Source organism: Rhodnius prolixus, unplaced genomic scaffold (assembly GCF_049639745.1).
Source record: "Rhodnius prolixus isolate KJV_2025 unplaced genomic scaffold, Rpr scaffold_1, whole genome shotgun sequence".
Taxonomy (NCBI): domain Eukaryota; kingdom Metazoa; phylum Arthropoda; class Insecta; order Hemiptera; family Reduviidae; genus Rhodnius; species Rhodnius prolixus.
Window position 1 is genome coordinate 54,339,313 of NW_027411581.1, and position 12,531 is coordinate 54,351,843.

The following is a 12,531-nucleotide window of genomic DNA, read 5'->3' on the forward strand; positions in this document are numbered from 1 at the left end:
TATCAAACTTATTTATAAACTCAAAAAACATAAACATATCTTTTTTATTTTTCAAACCTGCTATATTATACGATAAAATATTAAACTTAAAATTATCATTTTCACTACATAATTTTTTATTTTCCTCACGTCGTTTCCGCGGATGCTTGTTGTTGTTCTCCTTTTCACCTCGGCAGACAGTTTTTTCTCATCTTGGCTTATTTAAAGGCCCTTCACCCGCTTTTTGTTCGTATTGTCTTTCTGCTTCCTGAATTTCTTTAATACTATCTTCTAATTCTTTTTTAAACCCATTTCCCATAATTTGTTTAAGTACCACTGCACCATTGACTCCCGCACATTTTAACCCATCTTCCAGATCCCAAACAAATCTTCTATCATTATATATGAAAAAGCTATCTCTCATTTTTATTTTAGCTTGACTTTCCACTTCTATTATTTTCCTTCTAAGTTGTAGCAGGCATCTCTTCTTCCTTTTAGTTCTATCCGATACATCTCTATGTATAATAATACCACTACCCTTCAATTTACTCGCATTCTTCAAAATATCGTAAGTTGTTTCTTCTCTAGTAAATTCAGCTACTATAATATTGTTTACATTTTTCTTCTTTATTTCAAAAGCTTTATTTATTTGCGCATTTTCAACTCCAAGTATTTCATGACAAATTTCACCAACTGTATCCACTGCGTTCCCATGCCTGGTTGTCACCACACCTCTGAATACTAAATTTCTTATTTTACTTTTGTTGATCAGATATTCAATAGTATCGTTCATTTTATTTTCTCTCTCCTTCATTTCTTGAATTTCCTTTTTTAATACTTGATTTTCCAAAACTAGTACATCTAATTTACTTTCTAGCGTTTTGAAATCTTCTTTGGAAGGCAATGACGACCTAAATAATTCAAATTTAGAGTCTAATAAAGCACTCATAGTTTCAACATTAAGTTCCATATTTCCCTTTTTTGTAAATTTTCTATTTTTTACCTTTTCAAGATGTAATTCTGGCGAACTTTTGGATCGTCTTCTTTTGGGTGTTGTACTTGAGTTTGGCGAGAAATAGTCCTCTAACTTACTGCCTTTTTTGCTCATCAAAAACAATAAAAAACTTTCTCATCCAGAGATATTCATAAATAACACGCGGAATACAAAAATTTTGGAATCATTAAACTTGAAATAAATTAAACTGAAGTATATGAATTATACATCATGCAAAACAAATAGGGAGCTGATATAAATTATTCGTTTAATAAATAATAATATTACTAATAAACTGAAAGTTCTCAATAAAGTTCAAACAGCAAAAGTGAAAGATATCTTCAAAACAATTGCTATAGAATATTTTGTTCCATACTTACATATTTTTGTCCATAACATAAATATCGTTCCCCACCTCTGTAGAAAGATTATACACCACTAGTAAATATTCTATCCCCACTCCACAAACTTTCTCTTGAATATTTCTCTAATTCTTAATAAATTAAATATAATATTCGCAAATACTTTAATTAAATCAATCTAACCAGTCGAAACAACTGAATTTTCTAAAAGTACACCTCTTATTAATATTGTTGGCCAATTATTGAAAAAAACCTTCCACATTAAACCAGTGAAAAAAGCATTTAAATACGGAGCACAAATCAAGCGTGCGTACAGTTCAACTGCCAGATAACAACCGGCAGTCTGTGTATCAAATAGAACAAACTTCTCTACAACAAGGTGAACACCACTGCAGCAGTCTAACTAGAGAACTAGCTAGATATTTTTCTACAGGTTCTGGCACTTTTTTTTCACATATGGACAAGATCATTTGCAGGCAGGCCAGTTTCTTAGAACAATTATTCCTTTCAACAAATTAAAAACTTGACCAATTTTTTTTTTTTTTAAGGCAAAAGCATTTGCTGACGTACCGGACAATGAACTGTTCTTTGAGTTGGAAGACGGCATTGCAGAAGATTATGTATGCGGAAGGAAGATGTGCCGTGCTACACAAACTGATACCACTGAGATTGTGTGTGATCTTAAAGAAGTCATTAGACCATTTAAAAAACTTAGAACCGTATTGCACGACGACTATGTTGATCAACACATAGACTTGTCTCATATTTTGGACACTCAAGACAGCCAAGAAAAAGGTAAGCGGTGATTACCAACTTAAGTCTACTATGGTAGACCTGATTTTCTCAAAGGTGGCCCCTTTACATTTCGCGTGCTTTCCTAGCTCAACCGTCACAGCCAACCCTATTGCATAACTATTTTTTACTTATTAAAATTTAGGCGCATAGGCTCGCCTTCACAAAACAGTGTAATAAATAGTTATAAAAACTAACTAGTTCATATACTAATTCCATATTGAAAATTAATTAGAGATTATTTCTTTATGTAAAGTGCTTAAATTTAATTAAGAAGTTTTTTGGACCTTTTGACTGCTCTTCGGACGCTGGACATATGTAAACGTGAATCTGATATTTGTCTTCACATTAAGTGACCAAATAAAAAGATGGTTATTTTCTAGGAGTCGATTCGGTTATAACAGAATTAAATCTGTGGTTAGCCCTCTGTTCCCTATCAAGAGACCGAGCTTTACTTCTATGTTCAAATATCAGAAAGCTTCTCATTTCTTTTGGCTGTCTTGCATGACAGTACTGTAGAACTGTACAGTTATTTAATTATTACTATCATATTTACTTCCTTCAACCAGTTTTGTTCTGTCTTTTAAGTATTATTGACGGTACTCTTTAGGAGGGAGAGCGTTACCTAGTAAGCTGTCAAAGGGTGGGATAGATAAGGGGATGATACCACTGAAAGAATATGAAACCTTATTGATCTTAATGTTAAAGTGTTGATGTACGATATATCATGTCTTTAATGTATACAGTGGTTCTCCGCTGCCATCTTCATCTTTTTTCCTTTAATCTTTAGATTAACTTTTGTTTTAGCTCTTCTTATAAGGCGCTAGATAATTTTAAATTTTCAATTCATAATTTAAATTTATCTTTTATAGAAAAAGAGAAAAAAAATGTCAAAGTTCGGTGTTTTTCAAAGTTACGCTCTTTCTTAGACGATCAACCCTTATACAACTGCCCTACCAGACAGTTTTAATAGATAAATGGCTTGTTTAGAAGTAGTTTTGTATTTGGGGGACTTACTGATAACATCAACATTTATATGGGACTCTTCTAGGGAAGAGTTAAATGTGTGAAATAATAAAGTGTGCAAGGCAGGGTATGCAACTGTGCTGCTTTTGTAGGATCGCCTCTAGAACCTCATTAAACTTGAAGACCCATGAGTAGACTTATTTCGCAAAATCCGTGTTTTGGTATATATGGTCCCATATAAATGTATGGTAACATATATTTTGAGAGTACAACCACGAATTGGTAATCCCAAAAAATTTACTCTTGAGATTTCTTTTCTTTGAGAACTCCCTTATCAAGTAATACTATTCTATCAAAAAATTTACTATTCCCTTAAAATTTTTCCATGCATATCTGAAAGCTTACTTAATATTTATAGTTAAGATCAAAAACTTAACTGGAGTTGGTGTACGTCTCTCAACAGAATTTTGTGCAAAGGTATAATTTATAAATTTAGCGTCAGTTTTCAATCGTGAATTAACAGCCCTTAACTAGAGTTCAATCTTTGGTTCAATTAGATATTGTCATATTATTATATCTTAGGAGGATTAAGTATTATTTGTTAGTTTAAGCACCCACCAAAAAATTAGGCACCCGGGCATTAACGCGTCGCTTTTAGTCCTCTAAATGACTTCTACAGAGGATTGATAATTTTATCGAATCATCTCTAGATTACGATTCATCCACAACTAACAACTATTCCCCTTGTCATCTTAATAGAATCGGGATAGACCTAAACCTTGAGCTAAAAATATGTAGCAGATTCTGACCACTTAATTTTAGCTGGTACACAGTACTCGAATGGAAGCGAAACACTGTAGAACTCCACGGTTAACACTAAATTACCATCTCCATATTGCACAACAATTTTTATCAGACAAATCAGCAATGTCTATATACAGAATTTTGCAAAATTCATTAAAGTTAATAACATTAATTTAAATTACCGATTCATTAACTTAATGTATTATGACGCAGATAGCTAATTTGCTAGGCATAAAAGGGGGATTGTGTGGTGAAACGAATTCTAGGACATTTATGAAAAGATGGATATAAAAAAAATATTTTCTAATTATGTTTTTAAACTTTATTTGAAGTAACAGCAATTACTTTAACTAAGGAGGAACCAGACAAACAAATAGCTTCGCCCAAATTTTTGACATCTGGCTTTGTGGAATTACCATTGGATCCAGATACAGGAGAAGTAATAAGAGACTTGGAAGAAGAAGAAAGAGAAAGAGAGGAAGCGGTAAAAGAAATGGAAAAAGAAATGGAAAAAGAGATACAAAATAGAGTTATTGATTTATTAGAAGAGGAAGTAGAGTCTGATGGGTTGTCAGAAATTTTCATGGCTGATAAAGGTGTGATAGAAAGAGATAGAGCCGTAATTAAAGCAGCTCTTCCACCGACGCAAGAATCAACGAGCGCAGCTGAAGCAGAAGAAGAAAAAAGCAGTGGAGACAAAAAAGAGACGGAAGAAAAAGACTGTAAATTCAGCCATAAACCTGTAAGTTTACCTTTTTTTTGTTATTTTAAATATGATTTATTTTACTTACCTAATTTTAGATTCGTTTACTTATACGAATAAATAAGTTATAATAAGTAAATAATGTATATAGGAAGTTTTTTTTTTATACATATATATTTCAAAAGACCAAGTGAAAAGTACAAAGAAATAAAATATATTTCGGTTAAAAACAAAAGCAGGTGTAAGGAAATAATGAAATGATCTATTGTAGTAAAAATAAATAAATAAAGAGACTATTATGAATAGAATATGCAAATAAAGAATAATCGGAAACATTAGTTTTCAGTTTGGATCCTTTCTTGACGACTGTGTAAGTCGCTCTGGTATCTACAACCATGTCCTAGCTGCTAGACTATCCACTAGTCTTGATACATTTAATCGGACTTTTAATAACATTGATTTATTACGTACCCTATAAATTACAATTGCACGAATTGTAATTGTTCTTTCTTTTAATGTCCCTTTAAAAAACCTTTTGCCTACATAAATTGCTTTTCTTTTTCTTTTTAGTTAAATGTGGAATGTTTGGAGAGAGACTGCGCCTTAATTGATGAAAGTGAACTTCCAATAAATGAGTACACCCTGGCTAGAAAAATGCTTTTAACGGTTCCAATAGAAGCCCGTTTAAAGGTAAAAATAATTGTACAATATTAGTACTTCTTTATAAATAAGTGATTAATGGCTATAGTGAAAACTGACAGTGTTTTCTTTAGCTTGATGCTCTTATCATTGAAATGATTATTATTACTTTAAATTTATAAGAAGTGCTGTAAGTCACAAAAAAACTGTTTGACAGATTTTTAAAATTTGAAATTTAAAGAGCCTTGTGTCACATTCAAATTTGAATGTACCAAAATTAAGTACTTCCAAACTTTGTTATTTGGCTTAATCAAAAAATTCTACCGTTGTGAGAAATGTCACCATACGTTGGAGAAGGAGATGTAGGATTTTGGAATTTAGAGATATTACTTCGCTCGCACGAAACAGCATATTGTATCTCATGAGAGCACATCAAATCTGGTTAATATCTTAACTTTCGATACTGTTGAAAAAATAAACAATGTCTATTTTTACATATTAGAGATCTGCGGATTGTCAGCAGAATTAAAATAAAAACCAACAGCATTTTCAATATTAATAATTATTGTTTTGTAAAGTTGAGGAACTCTGTTTCCAATAATTAGGAGCTTTGTTTTGTTTACTTTCCTTTTTTGTGCAAAATGCGAAATTTTGAGAGCTAAATTTTAATTTATTTTGCTATCACGTACCTTATTATTTTGTAAGTATATTGTTAAATTATTTTTATTTTGCAAAAGTTATTATTTTAATTGTAATAGAGAATGTCAACTCCATGCTAACAGGTGTATGTTCCTTTATAGCAATAAAACTACATTCATGCATTCATACTTCGCTCTCACTCTTTGAGTCTCGTGTTCTTGCTTCGTAATTTTCAGAAAGTGTATGGTTAAAGACTACTTCTAATTATACAAGTGACGAAATGTAGAAGGTTAAATTTTAATTTCTCACGAATGTGAGTAACGGACAGATAAAATTTAGGGAAAATCACATAATTTTGATGAGCCTATTATATACTGATATTTCTACAAACTTTAAAAGCCTCGTGGAACCAAATAATTGCTAATAATTTTTAAGATGACTTGTATAATTATGCAGCATGATTTCTTTTATAGGCGGCAATAAAATACTTAGCAGACAAAGGTGATCCTTTGGCCATCCTACCTGACATACACAAGGTTCCTTGGATAACTAGATGGTATGAAAAGAGGAGAGGTATCAAGTTGAAATTAACACCAAAAGACAATGGTGGGTTCCGGTATTGAAATTAGAATTATAAGATAAATTTAGGACCAGCAGCTAAGTCTAGATAAATTATTTGGGTTCGCTCTGCTATCAGAATGATGCTGAAGCATTAACATGCACAACTTTAATAAGTTAATTTAAATATAGGTGCTTTTTGAAGGAAATGTTTCAGTAGGTTTTGTTGTGAATCAAGAATCCAAGCGGTTATGGATCAACGCACGGACTAATCTTTAAAAAGAGTTTGTAGAGGTCGTTGAGAGACGGGATTATTTTTGATCTAATAGAACTTACTTGATCATTTGGCTTATGAGATCTGTTCACATCATTTTTAGAGATTTATTTTTTTCTTACTCCAAGTTTTTCTCCTTGGGAGATGTTAAAAGAAATTCTCAAATTCCATGGGCGCTTCTTGAACAGAGAAGGCTCTGTGCAAATATAATTTGCAACTGTCTGAGATCTTATGGTAGAACTCTTCTATGTATTCTAACTTACTTGAGTATATGAATTTTACTGAAACTATGATAAATTGTAATTTTTTTTTTTTTTTTTAAGAATTCATTTAATATGTTTAAAATAAGAATATGCCTTATTTCTTTACCAATTGATGTTATCCCATTAAAGACACATTTTAAATACCTTGCGCTTTGATATTGAAATATCCTGCCAACAGATGTCAAGAAATTATAGCACTAGAGGTGATCAGAATAATGCTCTCTTAATAATAATCACCATCTTTGTCTTCCTCTTCTAATAATTCTTTTTTGGGCAATAATATTACTGGCACACTCATTAAGATTGGATTTTTTGAAGTGATGATATATGTAGCTGTTACCTCCATTAGTTGGTTCCTGTTGCATAACAATTTAGTGAGGAAATTGTTGGTTTTCCAAAATTAAGAAAGACGTAAACAGTTCTTCTAGTTTGAAAAGAAGTGAGACAATATTTTCTAAGCGACTGTCGTGCCGAAGATTTTGTCCATTTTATGATAGAAGGTTGAATTCTAACAAAAATATTATTTATAAATTGGCTAATCCAACCTAGTAAATGGAAACACTTTTATACTTTAAACAAGCCAAAATATACTAAATTTGAAGTACATACGTGACATGCAGTGGGGAATCGAAAAAAAATTATGATTTATTGTTAGTTTAACATTTTTATTCGTATCAATTTACTCTTCATATTTGTTTTTCTCATTTGAACAAAAACATTTGCTATTTTCCTAATCAGAACCATGAATTTTTTTTAAAGCTTATACTTGAGTTTTAATTGAATTTATGTTTTCTTTAAAATAATAGCAATTTTATCACCGCCACAACCAGAGTATACTAAGCATTATCAACAATTATGTTTTCTGCATTCTAAGTTAACTGTAGTTTTTCTATATTTTCCTTATGAAAGCTGATAGTTTAGGATTTAAAAACAACACAAAAAAATATCTCTAATTTATTAAAAATTAATAATTTGATTTTTATATTTACAACCACAGAAGTTCTGATGAACCTCAGTCAGACACTATGGCTGGCTCAGTATGACAGTGTTGACAAAGTACCCCTCAAGTCTATTGAAAAATCAAATCTGACATGGAAAAATGTGAGATGGCTTAGAAAAAGGGTTAGTACTTTGTTGTAAAAATATTTTTAATTTAAGACGCATCAACATTTGGATTCATTAGAGCCCAGAGTTTTTTCCTGTGCACTGCCAGACTCCGGAAACTGTTCTCTCGTTACAGGCAATACAGTATAGTGACCCAAAACTAGTTACGAGTTTTCCAGAGAAACGCTCCCATTTACTTTTGGTGCTCTCCGTTTGAAAGGAGATCGGAAGGCATCTTCTAGAATACTAGGAGATTTTTTAATATTTTTCTTTCTGCTTTCATGATTAGAATTTTTTTTGTTAAAAACCCAGTAGGTTGGGGTTTTGTTATTTTTTTAATTTAAGCACTCACCTGTCACGTCAGAGATGACTCTCTGCCTTTAGTTTTGTTAGATTTACGAACAACCCATAAGGACTTCCAAGCTGCAGACGCCGAAATGCTCTACAGAACACCTTTGAGATTTCCAGGAGAGTTTTTCCAGCAAGTATTAACGCAACAACATACGAGTTTCTTCAGAACTTACAATAACACGTGAAATAATTCAAGCCTACAGCGCCGAAATATCATGGTTCCTCAAAATGTTTCGTCCCACCGGATTTTTACAGAAGTATCGATGCCTTAGTGCGACTTGATTAGGTGCAACCGCCTTACAGCCACAAAGGTCCTTTTTTTCCAGCGGCCAAAACTTTCAGAAGTTCAAGAACGTCTGGGTTAGAGGTTCAATCAAACGGATCACCTCCACAATCTCATAGGCCGCAGTGAATTTGACTTATAATACTCTTTAAAATCTAACAGATATTAAATTGGGATATTTGCAGTTATAACTTGATTATCAGCTTGCAATCAAGGATCATTCAGCAATCGAAAGATGAAAAGGATTTTCTGATTTGCACTCAAAAGTATCTGTCCTTCAAGATGTTTAACAGAAGACATCCTTAAGCTTCCCTTCCAGAATACTTCAGTTGACTATTAATTAGTAATAAGTTGGTTTTGTTTGGCTTACAGGAAACATTAAAAAGAAAAAAGGCTATCATTAATTCTTACAATTTTCACAAAAACATGATAAATCCAAAATTGGAACTGCTAATTTGTAAACATAATTTTCTTTTTATAAATAATTGTTTGAAAAGGCTTCATTGAGGAGAAGTACATATATTTTAAAAGAAGGATCTAATTTTTCTATTTGTTCTGAAAATTAAATTGCACCGTCATTAAAACACAACTGTATCAAACTACCAGTACCACTTGTCTTCTTGAAGTATGTTTTGGGAAGGTTAAAACTCGGTTATGATATTTACTGGTACTTGAATTATGGTGACATTAGCCCACTACAGAAGTTGTAAGGGAAAATTTCCTATTTGGAAAAAACAAAGTGCATATTTGATTTAACCGAAGAACAATGAAATCAGAAGATTGGCCTTGGCAACATTCTTTTCCACCATTCTTCACTGTCCAGCCAAATTTGCATACAAGAAGTCTGCAGGTAAGCGCATGGACTTCTTTAGTATTAAAATATCATCGCATTTGCAGTCAATATGTTCTTGATATACAAGAAGCAAAGAGCACGCTATTCACTAATCCGTCCATCGAACGAACCTTATCGGAAGAAGGTATAAATTTGGTTATGTCAGCTTTAGTTTCATCCAAAAATGCAGAACCAATTGATAAATACAGAACACGTTTTTACATATATTGGCACACATTAGAAGAGTGGGCCGCAATATTAAGCTCATGGGCAACAGATAGTGGACATTCGGGTTCAGTGTGTACACTATATGAACTGATAAATACACCCAATCAAGAGTTTACCGGTATGCACCAAGAAGTTTTAATAAAAGTGATCAAAGTATTGGAAGCAAGGAATGAAGCAGAACTCATTTTAATGGATGACAATAATGGAGTGAAATTTTTTTAATTTGCCTATAAAGTGTATTTGTTTACTTAATACTTGTTATTAATGTAAACAGCGCCGGCAATAGTTATGGGACAATGTATTTGATAATGCATTTGATTTTTTAAATTCCAACTATGCAATCTTGTAAAAAAAAAAGTGTTTGTATCAGAGACAAATGTATTAAAACTGTCCGGTAGCAAATTATTACATAAAAAATTAAATTTATTTTAGTTTTTATTACAAATTTTCCTTGTGTAATTATTTTTAAGAAATTTCATTGAATCAAAAATGAGAGGTATGCTTGACTCCGTTTGATTTGTTAGAGACAATTGACTAGAACTTACAAGATTTTTGAATAGCTAATTGAATGTATTTTTGAAAATGCATTGATATAAATTCATGAATTCACTTCTCCACAAAATATCTTCCGACATTGAAACATCCAACAAACCATTCTGCAACCGGTGGAACTTGTATAGTTGATCTCTCATTTGCGACGAAAAAGAATTTCATTCTCCGATTCTCCATAATTTTCCTATAAAAATGACTCTCATTGCTCAAGTGTTCAAGCTAAAGTAAATTTATTCACATAAATCGAAAGAACATTCAATTAAATGAGTACAAGGGAGCGCATTAAAATTATGACTTCTAAAATTTGAAGTAATTTCATCACTTGGCGGGAGCGGCCCTCTTTCCGTGCCTAAGTTTTCCTTTCAAGTCCGTTATATATCATAAAACAAAACAAAGATAAAACGTACTTTTTATGTTTTTTAATTTCTGCCATCTAATTTGTACTGAAATGGAAGGGTTCTAATTACATTAGAGGTCTGATTACTTTGCAATTGCTAGTTAGTGCCTACCCACAGGAACTTAGGCATTTGAGAAATATTACGCAAAAACAATTAGAAAACTTTGGATCTAGCTTGTAAAAAAATGAGAAGTTTCCACTACAAGGAATATAAGTATATTTATGGAGATCCTTGATATGCACAAGCCTGTGATTTTCAACCTTTTTGTCTCCGCGGTCTGGTAAAAGTTCAGAAAGATTTTCGAGAACTAGCCTTTTAAATGACAAATTATTTTTATGGAATTCATTCCTCTGTAAAGCAAAGAAGTTAAACATTGTTACACAAATCAAATAAAGTACTCATACGGTGGAGGAGGAAGTGTAGTGTCTTCAGCTCTGAGAGGAATGATGTTTAGGTAAAGGCTCTCAACACTTCCTGGACTGACCTGAGTCTGGCTGTAATACACCTAAGAGATAGTATTGACTGCAGATTCCTGGATGGTAACCTGTAAAATTTGCGGCGCCATCTTGGAAATATCGGAGATGAAATTGTGGCAAGGGATACCACGAATTGGTTATTTCTGACTGCTCGTCTTACCTGAACTTCCTTAGGAACGATTCTTAGATCATCTAGGAGTGTTGGAGTAGAGGTATTAGGCTTAGGAATGGTTGCCAGACCCCTCTTTCTTAATTGGAGAGCGTGGGTAGTTTTACAAGTTAAATACATCCTCTCTAGAATCCTCCCATTCTTTCAATTTGAGTGAGTCTTTTTCAGAATATCTGGAGAGGGCGACGGAATGGAGAATGGTGGTCCCTGACAGTCCCGATTTTTGAATACATGAGTGTTTCATCATCGCTAAAACACTGGAATGTGTGCTTCTCAGAACATTCTCAGTTTAACAGCCTCAGGTGTAGGCATAAACAATAATAGGAACATACATATTTCTTAAGTACTTTGTTTTTTATTTCTTTTTCTATGATTACTATTATATTTATATATTAACGCACAAACAAAATGTTTTCAGTCTGCTCAAATCTTGGATAAATATCAGTATGCCCTTAAGGCAGTTATGGTTACAAATGCAAGGAATTATTTTCCCACAATGTTCTGTGAGTATTATAATAAACCGTTCATGAAAAGATTTAGAGAAGTATTCTTCACCTACTTACCTGGCCGACCAAATGATGCTTACACATTGCGTCCTTGGCAAAAAATGTCAAAATCCACAGAATGAACTTAAATATTTATACGAAGGATAATCAGTTGATGAAATTAGGTAAATGCAGAAAAAAAATATGAACAAATAAAGTCAACAGAGTAAATCCATATAATTTGTTTCTTCATTTTATTTTATTGATATTTTCTATAATCATTTTCAATTTTCAGCAGTCAATTATCAGAAAAATGAAATCTTACATTATTTCAATTGCATGACTTTTAGTTACTCTTATTTTTTTTATTTTACTTATTTATTTTTTTGACGTTATGGACATGAGGGTGTGATAATAATATTTAAATTTCAGTTTGGGGAAGTACTAAATTTCAGTTAAATACTTTTTATTTACACCCGAACCATGTTTAGCACTGTAGATTACTGGTCTGGTTGTGTTTACGTTAAATAAAAGATTAAAATAATTTTTTTTTAAAATTATAATTGTGAGAAATTCCTGAGTTTTATTTGGTCTCAGAAACAATATAAAAATATGGATATTGGAATTTAAAGCTGATGGGTCATCTGTTTTTACTAACTCAGATTTTCTACTTTTGAGTT

The 12,531-nt window shown here is 32.1% G+C and overlaps 2 protein-coding genes across 4 annotated transcripts in view; both read left to right on the forward strand.

Annotated features, from left to right (window-relative positions):
• LOC141462229 (uncharacterized) overlaps positions 1-12,091 on the forward strand; it is a 31,979-nt gene extending 19,888 nt beyond the window's left edge. For 2 of the 3 annotated variants that reach the window (XM_074143917.1, XM_074143926.1), the window contains exons 15-20: positions 1,884-2,130; positions 4,230-4,639; positions 5,171-5,290; positions 6,352-6,484; positions 7,971-8,095; positions 11,785-12,091. In XM_074143917.1, coding sequence (XP_074000018.1) covers positions 1,884-2,130; positions 4,230-4,639; positions 5,171-5,290; positions 6,352-6,484; positions 7,971-8,095; positions 11,785-11,994 — 1,245 coding nt within the window. In that variant the 3' untranslated portion in view covers positions 11,995-12,091. The remainder of the gene's footprint in view (positions 1-1,883; positions 2,131-4,229; positions 4,640-5,170; positions 5,291-6,351; positions 6,485-7,970; positions 8,096-11,784) is intronic. The other variant, XM_074143936.1, reaches the window with a different exon arrangement.
• Positions 9,307-10,197, forward strand: Vps25 (vacuolar protein sorting 25). Its single transcript, XM_074143974.1, has one exon. It carries the CDS (start codon positions 9,478-9,480, stop codon positions 9,991-9,993), a length of 516 nt encoding a protein of 171 aa, XP_074000075.1. The 5' UTR covers positions 9,307-9,477; the 3' UTR covers positions 9,994-10,197.
• Positions 12,092-12,531: the final 440 nt, after the last annotated feature.